Raw genomic sequence first — 14,510 nt, forward strand, 5'->3', positions numbered from 1 at the left:
GCTTCGACCTCTTCAGAAAATATTTATCTAAATTGTGCCTCCTGATTAATTATTACTCTTGACGAATAAACTCATCATAACGCAAAATGTAATTTTTCCATGACGAGTATACTCGTCAAAAATAATTAACTGCTTAATACCTACTCGGTTTACAGGAGGAACAAGATTGTGAATTCCCAGTACCCGAAAAATGTGCAATCGGAAAATAGATGACCCGCACAATTTGATGATATTAGGATGTCATGAAATATAGGAAGGTTCATGGAAGGAAGGTATATGGGGGTTCATGTACCAAAGTAAACGGAACAGGTGTAAGATTATGTAAATAACTAATATTTAGTATCTATTATATTTTGATGATTAAAAATACTTTGGAAAGGGAATTAACAAATTTTGCATAAGAGATTTTACTGAAATTATAGTTATATTTGTCAGTTTTTCCAGTGAACCAACTGGAGGCCAAAGGCGGCTAGCAGTGAATAAAGAATGAGTTTGAATCATTCCCCTCAAAACTAACTTGTAAAATTACTGAAGTATAACATGCACGTCGCATTGTTTTAGAAAAAATGTCATAAGTCAAAACACGCACAAATCAAAACAAATGAATTTTTCTGTTACAATTAGAACCACTAGTAATATATGGCTTTTAGTGACATTATACAGAGATCTTGAAGGAAATGTATCTAACCTATAGTATGTTGCATCAATAAAATGTCTGAGAAAAACTGGCATATGATATTTTGATAAAATTTTGGTAAAATATTTTACTATAATTAATGAAGGGTTTATGAACTGTGCGGCCCTAGGCAGCGCACATTTTCAGATTTCTCTATTTGAAAAAATGGTTAGTTTAGTTCCATATTTCAGCACATTTTTAGCTTAAATATCAAATTAATAATTTATATCAGATTATTTTTATTTTATTTTATCTAATCTTTGAAATATGTATGCCCATTTATTTATTTATCATGACTCATAACAAAGCGGAGTCCAGTTTTGCTGATACTTATATTTAAGCAGATACTTGACGCTTATAAATGCCATAATAACTAAATAAATATAATGAAACAGATAGGAAACATGATCCATTGTAGTTGGCAAAATATTAATGTTATTACTCAAAAAATTAAATTGTTTTGCACTAATATTTATTTAATAGCATTGGATGTGGTAACTCTTCAATTTACTGACTCTAGTCAGGAATTCGCCACTCATTGTAATGCAGAAACACTATAATATATATTTTTTATATATGTATTTGAATAGTAAGCATTCCAGGAATAGCTCTTTAAGTAATCACTAAGCAGTGGGCTATATTTCGGAACAAACAAACAAACAAAAAATCAGTCGTATCATCATCCACTTTTTCACTTCTTGGTCTCTACTACAGGCGCCACGATTTATTTCGTGACTATATAACTTCGTGGAAATATACGCACACGGAGAAATTAGAGACTCTTGTCCTTCATTAACCGACTAGTAGGAGAGGGATAAAAAAAGTCACCCTGCCACGGTGTTGCAGAACATGAGGAGAAAAATGACTGACAAGGATCAGAGATCCTTTACGAGCGAGTGGGAGATTTGGAAAAAAAAAAGAAGAAGAAGATGAATCGTAGTCCATTTGTTTTTAATTAGTAAGATGTGTATGTCTTGGAAACACTCCTTTTGTTATAAGTAAGTTTCAAATATACACTCAGCTTTAAATGAAATGATTTGGTTATGAAGGCGCCACTGTTTTTGCAGAAAATGTTCTTTCGTAATAGTTTTTATGAATTTTTAATTATAATTTTTGAAAAATGACTAGTGACATTTCAGGAATGGTGAAATATTCATCTTGAAGCAATAAAAGGAAATTAAGCCTTGAATGAAAATAAATTGGATATAGTAGAGCAATCAGAAAAAAAAACAATCATTTAATGGATTGGCATTTTATTTTTTTTAAAAATATAATATGAGTAGTTTGTTATGTAAAGTTAAACCAATCTTAAAAGTTGAGCAACAAACTAATTAAAATTAATATAGGAAAAATAAAGCATTTGGACATTTTTCCAGGGAAATAGCAGCCTCAAAATATGGAAATTGAAGGTTGTTCCTCGTTTTATAACTGAACCCAGCTGCTTACGACACAAAAAATTAATGATTTATTTCCATTAATCTTTTAAATACGTATATAACGAAAAATTGTTGCAAAAAATATTGGGAATACACATATTAAGTAAATAAAGTATATTTAACCGGATAAATATTTGTAATGTTTGACTGATTAATTAATTGATTCGTACGTATTTAAGCTAATTGATTTCTTTAATTACTATATAGACATATGTGTACGAAGGCATGCTTATAATACCTATATAAAGCATTTAAAGCTTTAAATTCTAAATAATAGCCAATGAAAATATGTTGTTTTTAAAAAATCGTCCCAATAATGGTTAACGTTCTGGTTTGAGCAGCACGAAGCTATTATGTCACGCAGTTATGAACCATTATCCGATGACATGAAATTAAAAGATATGAAATAAATTTAAAACCGAACAATTATTAAAACATAGAATGTGTTTTTCAAGCACTGATATTATTACGTGTTTAATGGTTTGTAGAAATTATGACAAAATATTAGAATTGTACATTTATAAAGTTATTGGAGTAAATATAAAGTAAATTTAACAAGAAAAAAAGCATACATTCCAGAAAAAGAATTCTGAAAAAACGCTTACTTAAATGTTATAAAATAACGAAATCTCAAAATATACTTTTAAAATTGTTGTCTGATAAACGGGAAACAAACAGATGCCCATTCTGTTTATTTATTATGGCAATTTTTAGGATATGTGGAGAGATTAGCTACAATTTACGGCTTATGGATATCTCTCAATACATCATATATATTCATGCTTTAGAAATCTTAAATAATTTTATTTAATTAGCAAAATTAGTAATTTTTTATGTAACCTAAGTTGTGATAACTCGGTTTTCCAGCAAAAATTTTAATTGATTTTTAAGGAAAGTGGTATGAAACGAGCTTATAAGACTTGATGAATACGTCTAGTTTGAATTAACCATAGTAACAATGAGACAAATTTTGTTACTATTTGCCTGGAATCTTGAAGAAATAAGATGTCTAATCAATACCTGGAATGAAAATAATAATATAGGCAAGAGTAAATGGTACCTAAGATTTTGGTACCATAGATCATTTTTGTCAAAAACTAGTTCAAGGCCATCTGAATTATTTTTTTTCTTTGCTTGTCCCAATACTGCTGAATCAAACCAACAGGAGTAGTACCTCCAAAGATTGCTCGAATATTCTTTAATAAAGATACCCCTCCCCCCGCTAAAACTGAGAATCTAGGTCAAGGCAATCAATGCCTTCATGGCATTAGTGAATTATAGTTTTGAAATATCAATCTTCGGCGCGAATCTGCCTTGCCGTAGATTCGCGCCAGTTTTAATGATCAATCACTGACTTGCGGTTAATACACAAATATCAGAAAATCCAACGTGTGTTGAGGGCGTCTTTCTTACGACCGATTAAAATCAAAATTTTGCACAAAATTATAATTTTAGGATGAAGATCACACACCAAATTTCATTTATTTACATCACTGCGTGTTTGAATTATGTATGGATCTACGCTTTAGGCACTTAATTTGTGTATGAAATTTTATCTATCTAGCTATTTTCGCTTTGTAATTATTGAGTTCATTTTTACTCATGCAGCAAGTTAGACAGACTTCTTCTAAATAGATTTAACGCAGCTTTTGGTACAAATTGGCTAATTTGATATAAAGTTCAATATCAAATTTCCCTCGTCTAGTTCAAAGCGTTTTTGAATCATTCTGCTCACACACATATAAATATAATTACACAAAAGTGCTTTATGGACTCAGGATGGTCTGAAACGTAAAGTCATTAAAATATCGAAGGATTTTTTTTTATTATAATACTTTTGTCTTTGTGTACTTTGTTTACTTTTTGTTTTTGTATACCTTGGCTTAATGAATTTCTTGCTTTCAGTATTCAGGTATGAGTAACCAGACGTTTACTTAGATCTGTGGTCATATTTTACTCAGAGGGCATCTTTTACGAAGACAGATTAAATTTGTCAATAAAGGTATTTTATAGAACGCGCCCAAGAATGATGTAGAAAACAACAATTCATCATTGAAGGCTATAATTAAAATTACAAAATTTTGGAAATTTTAAATTGTAACACTTACATTTTTTATAACCTATCTTCAGAATATGAAATCATAATTAGAACTGGAACTGTACCTGCAGCTTTAACTCCTTTCATAATTTTATTCTTTGTTGCGGAAATCATGAAGCTGCGAATAAGAAATTTAACTGAAATTAAATCAATATTCCTGAAGAAGCAGTTGGTCGCCGATTCGGCCAATGAGGATGTATACAATATTGATTTTTTTAAAGGAACACATTCACATTGCAACATACTATCAATAAATGAATTGTTGTCTCCCCCGTGATCTAGGCGTTCCGGGTTCGAGTCCTGGTTCGGGCATGGTTGTTCTCGTCCTTGTGTTCTCTCTGTGAGATACGTGAATGAGCCCTTCTGTAAAAAGGGGTTGTGCAAGCGAGTGTGTGTGCTATCTTCATTTGAGCTAGAAGTCAGACTTCTGCCTTCGGGTGCTCAGGGGTCTTTACCCTCAAAAGCTACTGAGCAAAATTTGGCTTAAATAGTCACACGACAAAAAAAAATGAATTGTTGTGGCAAAGAAACAACAAAGAATTGTTAAGAAGGCTGATAATCATTTATTTTCAGGTAGAAAAAAAACCCCTTCTTTTCCAGAGACGTTGTAGCGAATGAGTATAGTTAAAAGCTTTTGGCAGTGGCCTATAAATATAAGATGTCTGGACTAATTAAATATCAGAGACTATATGTCTTCAGGAAAAAGAGATCCGAACTTACGCGTTACAATTTCGAACCTCCCAAAACTTTAGAATGAACTGTTTCTCAGTGCATTAGGCATCAACATGTATACTGAGAGTTCGATACCATACAGTTTTTGAAATGACTTTTATCTTACTTCATTTCAAAACTTAAAATGATGAACGACTTTTCGGAAAGGTTGTAATGTTCGCAAGTATGAAAACTTTCGCAAACTTCCGCAATTATGAAAGAAACTTCGGAATTCCAATCAAATTTCAGACAAAAAAAATAGAAAAAATTTTGTTATTAAAGAATTGCAATCAACTAATTTTATAAAAGAATATTTAGCATTATAAATTTCTTGCTGTACGTACTAATTTTATGTAACGTTTCTAATTTTATGTGTATTAATTTTATCTAATTATATCACGAATAGGAGAGTGTCGATTTTTAAAAATTAAATCTAAAATAATTTTCGTTTCAGAAATTCAAAGAACAAGATGGCTTGTGTACTCTAGCAGTATGTAACTATTAATTGGATAACATTTGACTCTAAATGCCATTCAATTTCAAAGAAGTTATTGACACTTTTGCTAAAATGAAGCTCTAAATTTGCAATTTTACATCAATCACAAAATACTGCTAATTTACATTAATTTGGAAAAAAGTTGCCTCAAATAAAATACTAAGTGATTTTGCTACTTCTTTTAAATTATGCGATCTTTTAAATTCAATGAATAGTACAATAAAAAGGAGGAAATGATTTTAAAAATGGTATTATATAATTAGTGATAGTGACATGTTTGATTTTCTATGGTTTCTGATCTAATTTGCTGGAGTTGAGAATTTATATTACTGTTTATAAGTGTCTGAAAAAACGTGAGTAAATGCATGTAGCAAAATAATAGTTTAATACCAAAGTTTGGATTGACATTGTGATAGATAGTTTACTCTACTAGTGTAAGTGCTAATACATTTCGTGAGGAAATCTAACCGATATTCTCGGAGAAGTATTCCCAGATTTTTCCTGGTAAACGTTAATCGCATATGGTTTTCTTATCGCTACGACGTGGTCTTGACGTATCTTCTAACTGTCATAGGTTTTGTATAATAATGATCCATTGTACGTATGAAGACTTAAGCATTAAATTTGTCTAAGATTTTTTTTATTCATTTAGCATAAAGAAAAGGTATGTTCAAAAGAAAATAATAGTAATATTCGGTCTAAAAAATGAAATAAATAGATCATAATGAGAGTGGTATTTTTGGAAGAGATGTATCATATACCTGGGTTCTGAGGACAGAAGAGGCATGTTGGAGAGACTGGTCATGTTGTCAGGACGTACCAGGGTGATATTGAAGGTGGCTTTGAGAGCAGGTTCGTCGAAGCAGGGAAAGGCTCTCCGAGCATCTGTCGGCTGGAACTGGGTAGTGGCCAACCATCTAAAAAAAGAAACATCATATTACATTAAATTTGGGGATCGAAAATTATTCTTCCATTTTTAAACAGAGAACAAAGCACGAAATCCATTGTGATTCAGGGAAATTCGGAAATGTTAACACATAAATTGGGGATATTGAATTCCTGTAAAATCAGTTAGACATAACTTCAAGTCCATTATTTCTTCGAATTGTCAGATGTTAAAGCCGCGTTGTTTTAATTTTCTTACTTAAGATCGGTTTATCGTTTGCATGAACTTTTCTAATGGAGATCATTCTTATGATAACATAGTGGCATTAAAAACGTAAATGTGCTTCCAGATTTCAAGGCGTAATTTCATTTTTTTAAATTCAGCTTGTAAATTAAATTGATATTAAACAGAATCCTTATTCATTTGCTTTTAAAAATGGAGGAAAATCCTTCTATTAAATATTTGATGAAACAATGAAAACGGTTTGAATTCCGGGTCAACAATGTAAACTTTTGTTGGAAATGACGCAAAAATAGGTTTGTAAAAATTACTAAATTTAAGTACAAAAATTTCCATGCCAATTTAATTGATTTCATAAGATATTTTTATAAAAAAAATTTGGAACAGTGTAACTCATTTTTGTCAATTATATTTTCGGACTTTATCGTGGATAAACGGCAAAATTCCGCTCAATTTTTAATTAGTTAAAATTCTAATTAATATTTTTCTAAAAATTGTTCAGATGTGGATATTCCATCCCTCCGAAGTTAAAAACGTGCCAAATTTGGCGCATTTAGGTCAAACTGGCTGGTATGTAAAGAGCCAACATATATACATATTCAACTTTATTATTAGTATAGATTCGTTTCCAATTTATTATCTACCATAATTACTAAACGCTTTTATTTTCAGATGAGAGATCTTTTTTTATTGATAATTAAACCTTTCTAATATAAAAAGAGATTTTTTAAAGAATTTTATTACCTTAATATTTTTTCCCATGTTATACGTATTAAAATATGGAATAAAAAATAGTTTTACATAATTACTAATGCAAAAATGATTAAACGGAATCATATTATAAACTTGTTGATTAAGTTAAAAATGTATTGAAGCATTAAACTAAATTGGTCAATAACACTTTAATGTACACTGTGTAGGGCCGCAAAATGTTAAAATCCACCATTAAAAGCATATTTTAACTAACGAAAGTTAAAACTTTTTATTGCCCTTTTTAAATGAGGGGAGAGAGTAAATATTTAAATATCATTTTTTCTCTTTTTTTCTTTTATTTATAATTATTAAAGCAAACGCTCTTTTGTTATAAAAGAAAAAAAAAGACGATCATTCTTTCAATCATCACTTTTTTTCATTCACATTAGAAAGCTAAAATAAAATCGCATCTTAAAATCTAGGCAACCAAGCAAACTATTTCCGATTTCTACAATTTCACGTACGTAACAGAGTTTAGTTTGTAACAACTTCCATTCTCTAAAATGCCAACTTTTTCAGTAACTGCATCTTACAAAGTTTGCACAACTATTTGATTCTTTTCTCACGTTTTCAGTTCACTCCAATTCCGAAAAATAGCCCGATTTGGTAGATAAATAACTAGAAATATGTCTCGGGATCTGCCTTATTTTAACACAAATTCACAGAAGAAGAACAGCTGAAGTATTCAGGGAATCTATATATCAGAGGAAAACAATGGCCATTATTTCCAAACAAATTTCTGAAGAACTCGCATTTATTTCATGAAAATCGTTTTCACGAAAAGAGTCAATGTTGAGGAAAGTAAAAGCTGCGCATGCTTGGACTAATTTCAAAAGAAACGAAAGGTGCGAAATTACAGGAGATTTGTTGAAAAGTAAATCAAACTTCTTTGTGTATGAGAAGATAAAATGTAATTTGTAATGTTTTTATGAAAACCATTTTGCTGAGGTAGCTTAAGTTTAGCATATACATGTTTAATATTACTTTCAGAATTTATCCAACTTTAGTTTGATTGAGCTGAAATATCAAAATTTTATGCCGGTATGCAATATTAAAAAAATGAGGCTTCTTATACATAAATGGCAGTATTGATCAAATCAAGAAATTTTGCTTATTTTTGTAACTTTTAGTCGAATTATTCATTCTGGGCACTTCTTGTTTGTAAACAAATTTAGAGTTGTTAATGTAATTAAAAAAGATAGGACCTTTGCATCACTTACAGACATTAAGATTGATTTAAAATACATCTGCGAATAGTAAAAATGACCTCGTTATAAAATTTATAGCTTTTGTTTTCATAACCTAGTTTTAAAAATCTATCACAAGGCTAACAATCGGTATTTTCGAATATACTTAAAAGCAAAAACGTAATGACTAAAGCAGATGTAATTTGTTATGTATACTTGGTCCAAAAAGTGTAGCTCTGATCATATTTTGGGTTCAGTCGGCTGGAAAAAAGGTATAAAAATTTATACTCAATATTTTCTTTTACTATACTATGAAGTAAAAACTCTCATTCCAGGGACTAAAAATTTGAAGACTGCGAAAATATAAACTTAAACCTATGCGGCATTTATGGTCTATCTAAATGCATACAATTTTATATAAGGAATCACATGTTTATTATAAAATATACTAACGACTTTCGGGGCGAACACTTCCTTCAGCGATTTTAAGCCAAGGGAGCGTATCTTATTTTAGTAGCGCCTACTAGGGCCAAGAGTACGTCTTAGCTACTCACACATCACATTCGCTTGCATAACCCCTTTTTACAAGTGGGCACATTCACACATAGAACAGAGAAAGAACAACCATGCCCGAACCGAGACTCGAACCCAGGGCGCCCAGATCACGGGGAAGAAGCGCTACCCCAATGCCAGAACGCTTGCATATATATGTGTGTGTGTGTGTGTGTGTGTGTGTGTGTGTGTGTGTGTGTGTGTAATGATATTTTAAAATGTTAATTTAATCCAAATTAATTTCCAAAGCTTTATCTTAATTTAGCCCCTAGTAATTTCAGTATTTCCTGATCCAAATCCATTTTCTCTACTTAATTAATTCAAGAAAAGCTTTGTAAAACTGCTTACATTTGCACTTTACACTCTCCGCGTGAAGGGATAGAAAAATGTTCGGTAAGCACATTCTTTTTAAAAGATCCCTGTGTTTCCCGTACTTGTGATTGACATGCGTCAGAAATCCCTATCCGAATTAATATATTAGCAGTGTAAAAAAATATTTTCCCTATCAATATCTCATGTTATATAAGACGAGGGATAATTTATTTCTTGCTCTCTTCCTCTTCCCGACTTCTGCTTTTGTGTCGCGCTGTGGCGGACGTGCCTTGTCCACGCCTTGTAAATAAATCATGCCTGCCTCCCGAGAGAGAATTAATCGAATTTAAAAATTCCAAGTCTCTTCCCTGCTTGTCGCACCTGCATTCTGCTTAACATAAAATAATGCTTACATATATATATATATATATATACAGCGGTGGTGACATTTTTTTACAGTTTCATGTTTTTCAACTTTGCGTGCTTGTAGAATATATTAATTTTCACTTAAATACAAATGTTTATATATCACATTGAAGGTAATTTACTGTAAAATTTAATAACAAAAACAGTATTATAATATCTGTATTACAAAAAAAGTTACGCTCATTTTAGTAGAACAAACAAACACAAATCGTTTTGAATAATGACGTGTTTTGCAATAAAAGCGTACTAGCCAATCACAAACACTGTTCTGAGGACCCCATCAAATGTCTGTAACTATAGTTTAGGTTATTTGGTATGTAAAATAGTTATTGTTGTGGAAATATTTTGCGGAATGATGCATACAAGTACAATTAAATAGAGTATTGCTGTTTTTGAATATTTTAAGTCCTTTTTTCTAATTAAACTAATTTTAAACAATGTCACCAACAAGAAGAACTGATTGGACATCTACAAAAAGAAGCCGAATTGCCATATTGAAAGAAATTGTCCTCTCTTATGCTGAAATTGCAAGACAAGTTGGTGGTTCAGTGACTTGTTCTGGTGTACGAAAGTTCTGTTTACGTTATGAAAAAACGAAATCAGTGGAAAATAAGGCCAAATCAGGCCGAAAAAAGTGCACAAGTGTTACTGCCGATAGAAAAATTAAACGGCTATGCCTTTAAGATAGAAAAATTTCATCAGATGTCATTAGATGTTAAATGAATGCAGCGGGTATTGCAGTAAGTTCAAGAACAATAAGAAGAAGGTTATCAGGATTTAGACTACAAGCTAGAATTCCAAGGAAAAAACCATATTTAAATCAAAAGCAACGCGAAAAACGAGTTAAGTGAAAAGAACACATTAAATGGTCAGAAAATCAATGAAAGCAAGTAATCTGGAGCGATGAGACTAAAATATCGCTCTTTGGTAGCGATGGTAGAAAATATGTGAGACGTAGAGTAGGTGAAGGACTTCATCCTGATTGCATTGAAGCAACTATAAAAACTACAACAAATGCCATGATTTGGGCATGTATTTCTGCAGATAGTGTGGGCCGAATTCAAGTGATTGATGGCATCCTGAATGCCAAAAAATACATCGAAACTGTCCTGGAACCAAAATTGATACTTTCCATCAGGGATTTCTTCCCCAACAAATCACCATTTATTTTTCAGCAGGATTCAGCTCCATGCCACACAGCAAAAGTATGCAAAGCATGGTTTCAAAATAAAGGCATAGATGTATTACCATGGCCAGGAAACAATCCTGATCTCAAACCGATTGAAAATTTGCGGCAACGTTTGAAAATTCTTGTATGAAAAAAGCGTCCCTCCAATAAAAGACAACTTATTGAATCTATAATTGATTCTTGACACCATGTGATTACGAAAGATGAACTCCAAACACTCGTTCACTCGATGAAAAGACGCTGTGAAGCTGTCTTAAAAAATAAGGGTTATCCTACTAAGTATTGATTGTGTAAGTATCACTTTAAAAAAATGCAAATCTAAGATAGATCTTACTAAAATGAGCGTAACTTTTTTTTGTAATACAGATATTGTAATACTGTTTTTGTTATTAAATTTTACATTAAATTATCTTCAATTTGATATATTTCTAAAAAGATTGATATCACAAAATTTCCTATGAAATACACAATAAATTTGAATTACATTACATAAAATAAGGTAGCCCTCTGTTTTTTGTTATATCTTATACACACTTTTTCAATAAAACATATTTTCTAATTCAATAAAAATTTTTTATTTAACTATCAAAAGTTTAATATCGAAAATTTCTGGTATATTTAAACATTTTAAAAATTATATATAGTAAAAAGATATTTATTTTTGGAGATTGTCAATTCCTTTATTAAATTATTATATAAAAAAACCATTACACAGTAAAGAACATCTGTGCCGTAAAAAATGTAAATAAACAGCTGATAAAGTTTTCTTCAAGATACTTAGTTTTAAGATTAATGTCTTTTGAAAGATTTTATCGGCATATGTTTCAGCACATTGAAATCTACTGTCCGATTTTATCGTATCGAAATTTTAAATGTTCACACTCTAATTCTCACGATTCTTTCTTTTTCAAAACAACTTTCAAGTTATCACGATAAAGGTGATAAAATATTCATTAATGAAAGAAGAAAGATATTTAATGATCCATGAAGCAGTGAATTCTCTAAGATGCTGTATAAGGATCTTTGATCAAGCTTAAGAATAAAACAAGCAAGGAAAGGATGTTTATTTCAATTCAAAAGATTTGAAATTTCACTTTGAAACATGCAGAATGGAAATATTAAAATTGCTATAAAATCCAGTCTCGAGATTTTGGTAAATTTCCATGTGTTAGAGTTTCTTGAGTCCGAAAAAATAATGTTTAGAGAAACTTTACCTCTATATATAAGTATAAAAATTCAAAAAAGAAATAAATTAGATACAGAATTTTAATCAGGATTTCGACAAAATATGTCAAATCAAATATTCAATCCAATCGCCTGAATATATAAAGCGATAACTCAAACATGTAGCAATTCATAGAGATGGAATTTGGCATATGATTTTGATACCAAAATTACAGATTTTTTCCAAATTTTAGGCTTAATTTTTCAAAGGAAAGATCTCGAAATATCTTGTTATATGAAATTTTTTATATGAGGTCCTGAAAACAGAATTATAAATAGGAATGGAATTTTGATTTTAATCGCTCAGATGCAAAAGAATGCCAAAATTTGGCATATGATCGTGATACCAAAACTATAGATTTTTCTAAATTTTGGATCTAATCTGTCAAAGGAAACAGCTCCAAATATCTTGTTATAAGAAATTTTTATATTAGATCCTAAAAACAGAATTATTCATAGAAATGGAATTTTGAATTTAATCACTCAAAAGAGCTCCAAAATTTGGCTTATGATCTTGATACCAAAACTATAGATTTTTTCCAAATTTTCGATCTAATCAGTCAAAGAACAGAACCACAAATACTTGTTATATGGAATTTGGTTCTGAGATTATGAAAACAGAATTATAAATAGGAATGGAATTTTGATTTTAATCGCTCCGACACAAAAAAATAATCGTCCAGACTCAAAATGTACATTAAATTTTTAAACTATATTACGAAGAATAAGAGAAAATGCGGTAATGAATATATACGAGAGAATTGATTTCACTAGTCTTAAAGAGCCTGGTGGCTTGGTAAAAGTTCAAAATTTGTAATTCAGTTTTCTAGAAGAATTATCATACAAGCCCGTCTGATGCACGTTAATTTTATCGGACCATATCCTTCTCGTTGGCTTGGCATGGAAATTTGGAGAGTGGTTACCATTTCAGGCATCATCCTCGTATACCAATCCCGATTCAAAATCATGAGATGCATTTCAAAGTAACTTTAATCGTGCTTTAAAATGAGATTCTGAAATAACTGAACTAAATTGCTGCATCCAAACATAAAAAACTGCTTATATGACCGTCGAAAACTGAAGAAGCAAATACAAATGTTGTTATTGTCCGAATGAAATATATATTAACTGTCTAGCTCACATGCTTTTTAACTCCCATTGTGGCATGCAATTTAAAATTTGCTGAAAACAAAAGGTCTTTTCTTTTAAAAAATACTATTATTTATAATTTTTTTTAAAGTTTGTATAAATCATGAAAAATAAGGTGTCCTCTGGTGCGTTCTGTTATTTTCAGCCCGTTTACAGAAAGCAGTAAAATCAGTAAAATGAACATTCTTTTTTTGTGTGTGTATGTTATCTTTATCACTTTTTTTTCCTCATTCCTTTTAGACTATTGTGGATTTGGGCAGGAGCATTGATGCAGCTTTTACTGCTCTGAGATGAATTTTGTTCTCTCTCCCCCCGCATCCGATGCCAATCACCGGAAATAAATTTTTCCTCCGAAATATAGTCTGCGGATATAATGGGTCAGCGTACCTTTCTCCTTCAACTCGTCCGTCTGTCATAAAACGTTCAGATAAAAAAAAGTCTCGTCCCTTTTTTTTTTTTCCATCTAGAAAGAAGGATGCCCAATAAAAGAAAAAGGATCTTTTATTGTTCACTATTATTATCTGTTGAAGACGATAAGAAAAACTAGGAAAGGGAGTTTACGACGTTTTCGCCTTTCCATCGTTAAAAACGAAAAATTTTCGCAACCTTGTTATTTTCTTTCTTTGTGGGTGGAGGGTGGGGGCTGATGTCAGGGGGTTGTGAAGAGAAGCAATTCGAGACGTCTCTTCTCAGGAATAGATTTTATTCCTTGAATGGAATGTTCAACTGACTTTATTTCGATTCTTATATGCATGAGTTTTATTTCATTGCAGCAAGGTAAGAAAACGCTTGAAAAAAATTGTATCATCTCAACTACAATGCCTAAAATTGCAACTAAGCGGTTTCAAAACGGGATGGAGCTGATTAAAGATTCCGGATGACTATTTTCATCAAAACACCAAATGGAGCTAAGAATGCTTGAAAAACGTATTTTCTTGCATAAAAAAGTTGCATTTAATATGTTTTTATTTTCGTATGCAGTGGCGGTTCTGCTTAGTAGCCGCGGGGGGCTGCAATTTATCCTATATTTCTCGGCTTCGGCATAACTGCTTGATCAATAAAGTTCTCTATATATAAAACGCCAAGTAAGTGGAACTGAAATCGATCTTATTATTTACCGTCGAAGGGCAAAAGCCACTTATAAATATACAAACATTTTAGACTGCTGCATCGAA

The 14,510-nt window shown here is 31.1% G+C and overlaps 1 protein-coding gene across 1 annotated transcript in view; it reads right to left on the reverse strand.

Annotated features, from left to right (window-relative positions):
- LOC129974927 (aminopeptidase Ey-like) overlaps positions 1-14,510 on the reverse strand; it is a 157,903-nt gene that overhangs the window by 75,030 nt on the left and 68,363 nt on the right. The window contains exon 2 of the mRNA XM_056087727.1: positions 6,179-6,334. Coding sequence (XP_055943702.1) covers positions 6,179-6,334 — 156 coding nt within the window. The remainder of the gene's footprint in view (positions 1-6,178; positions 6,335-14,510) is intronic.

Source organism: Argiope bruennichi, chromosome 7 (genome assembly GCF_947563725.1).
Source record: "Argiope bruennichi chromosome 7, qqArgBrue1.1, whole genome shotgun sequence".
Classification (NCBI taxonomy): domain Eukaryota; kingdom Metazoa; phylum Arthropoda; class Arachnida; order Araneae; family Araneidae; genus Argiope; species Argiope bruennichi.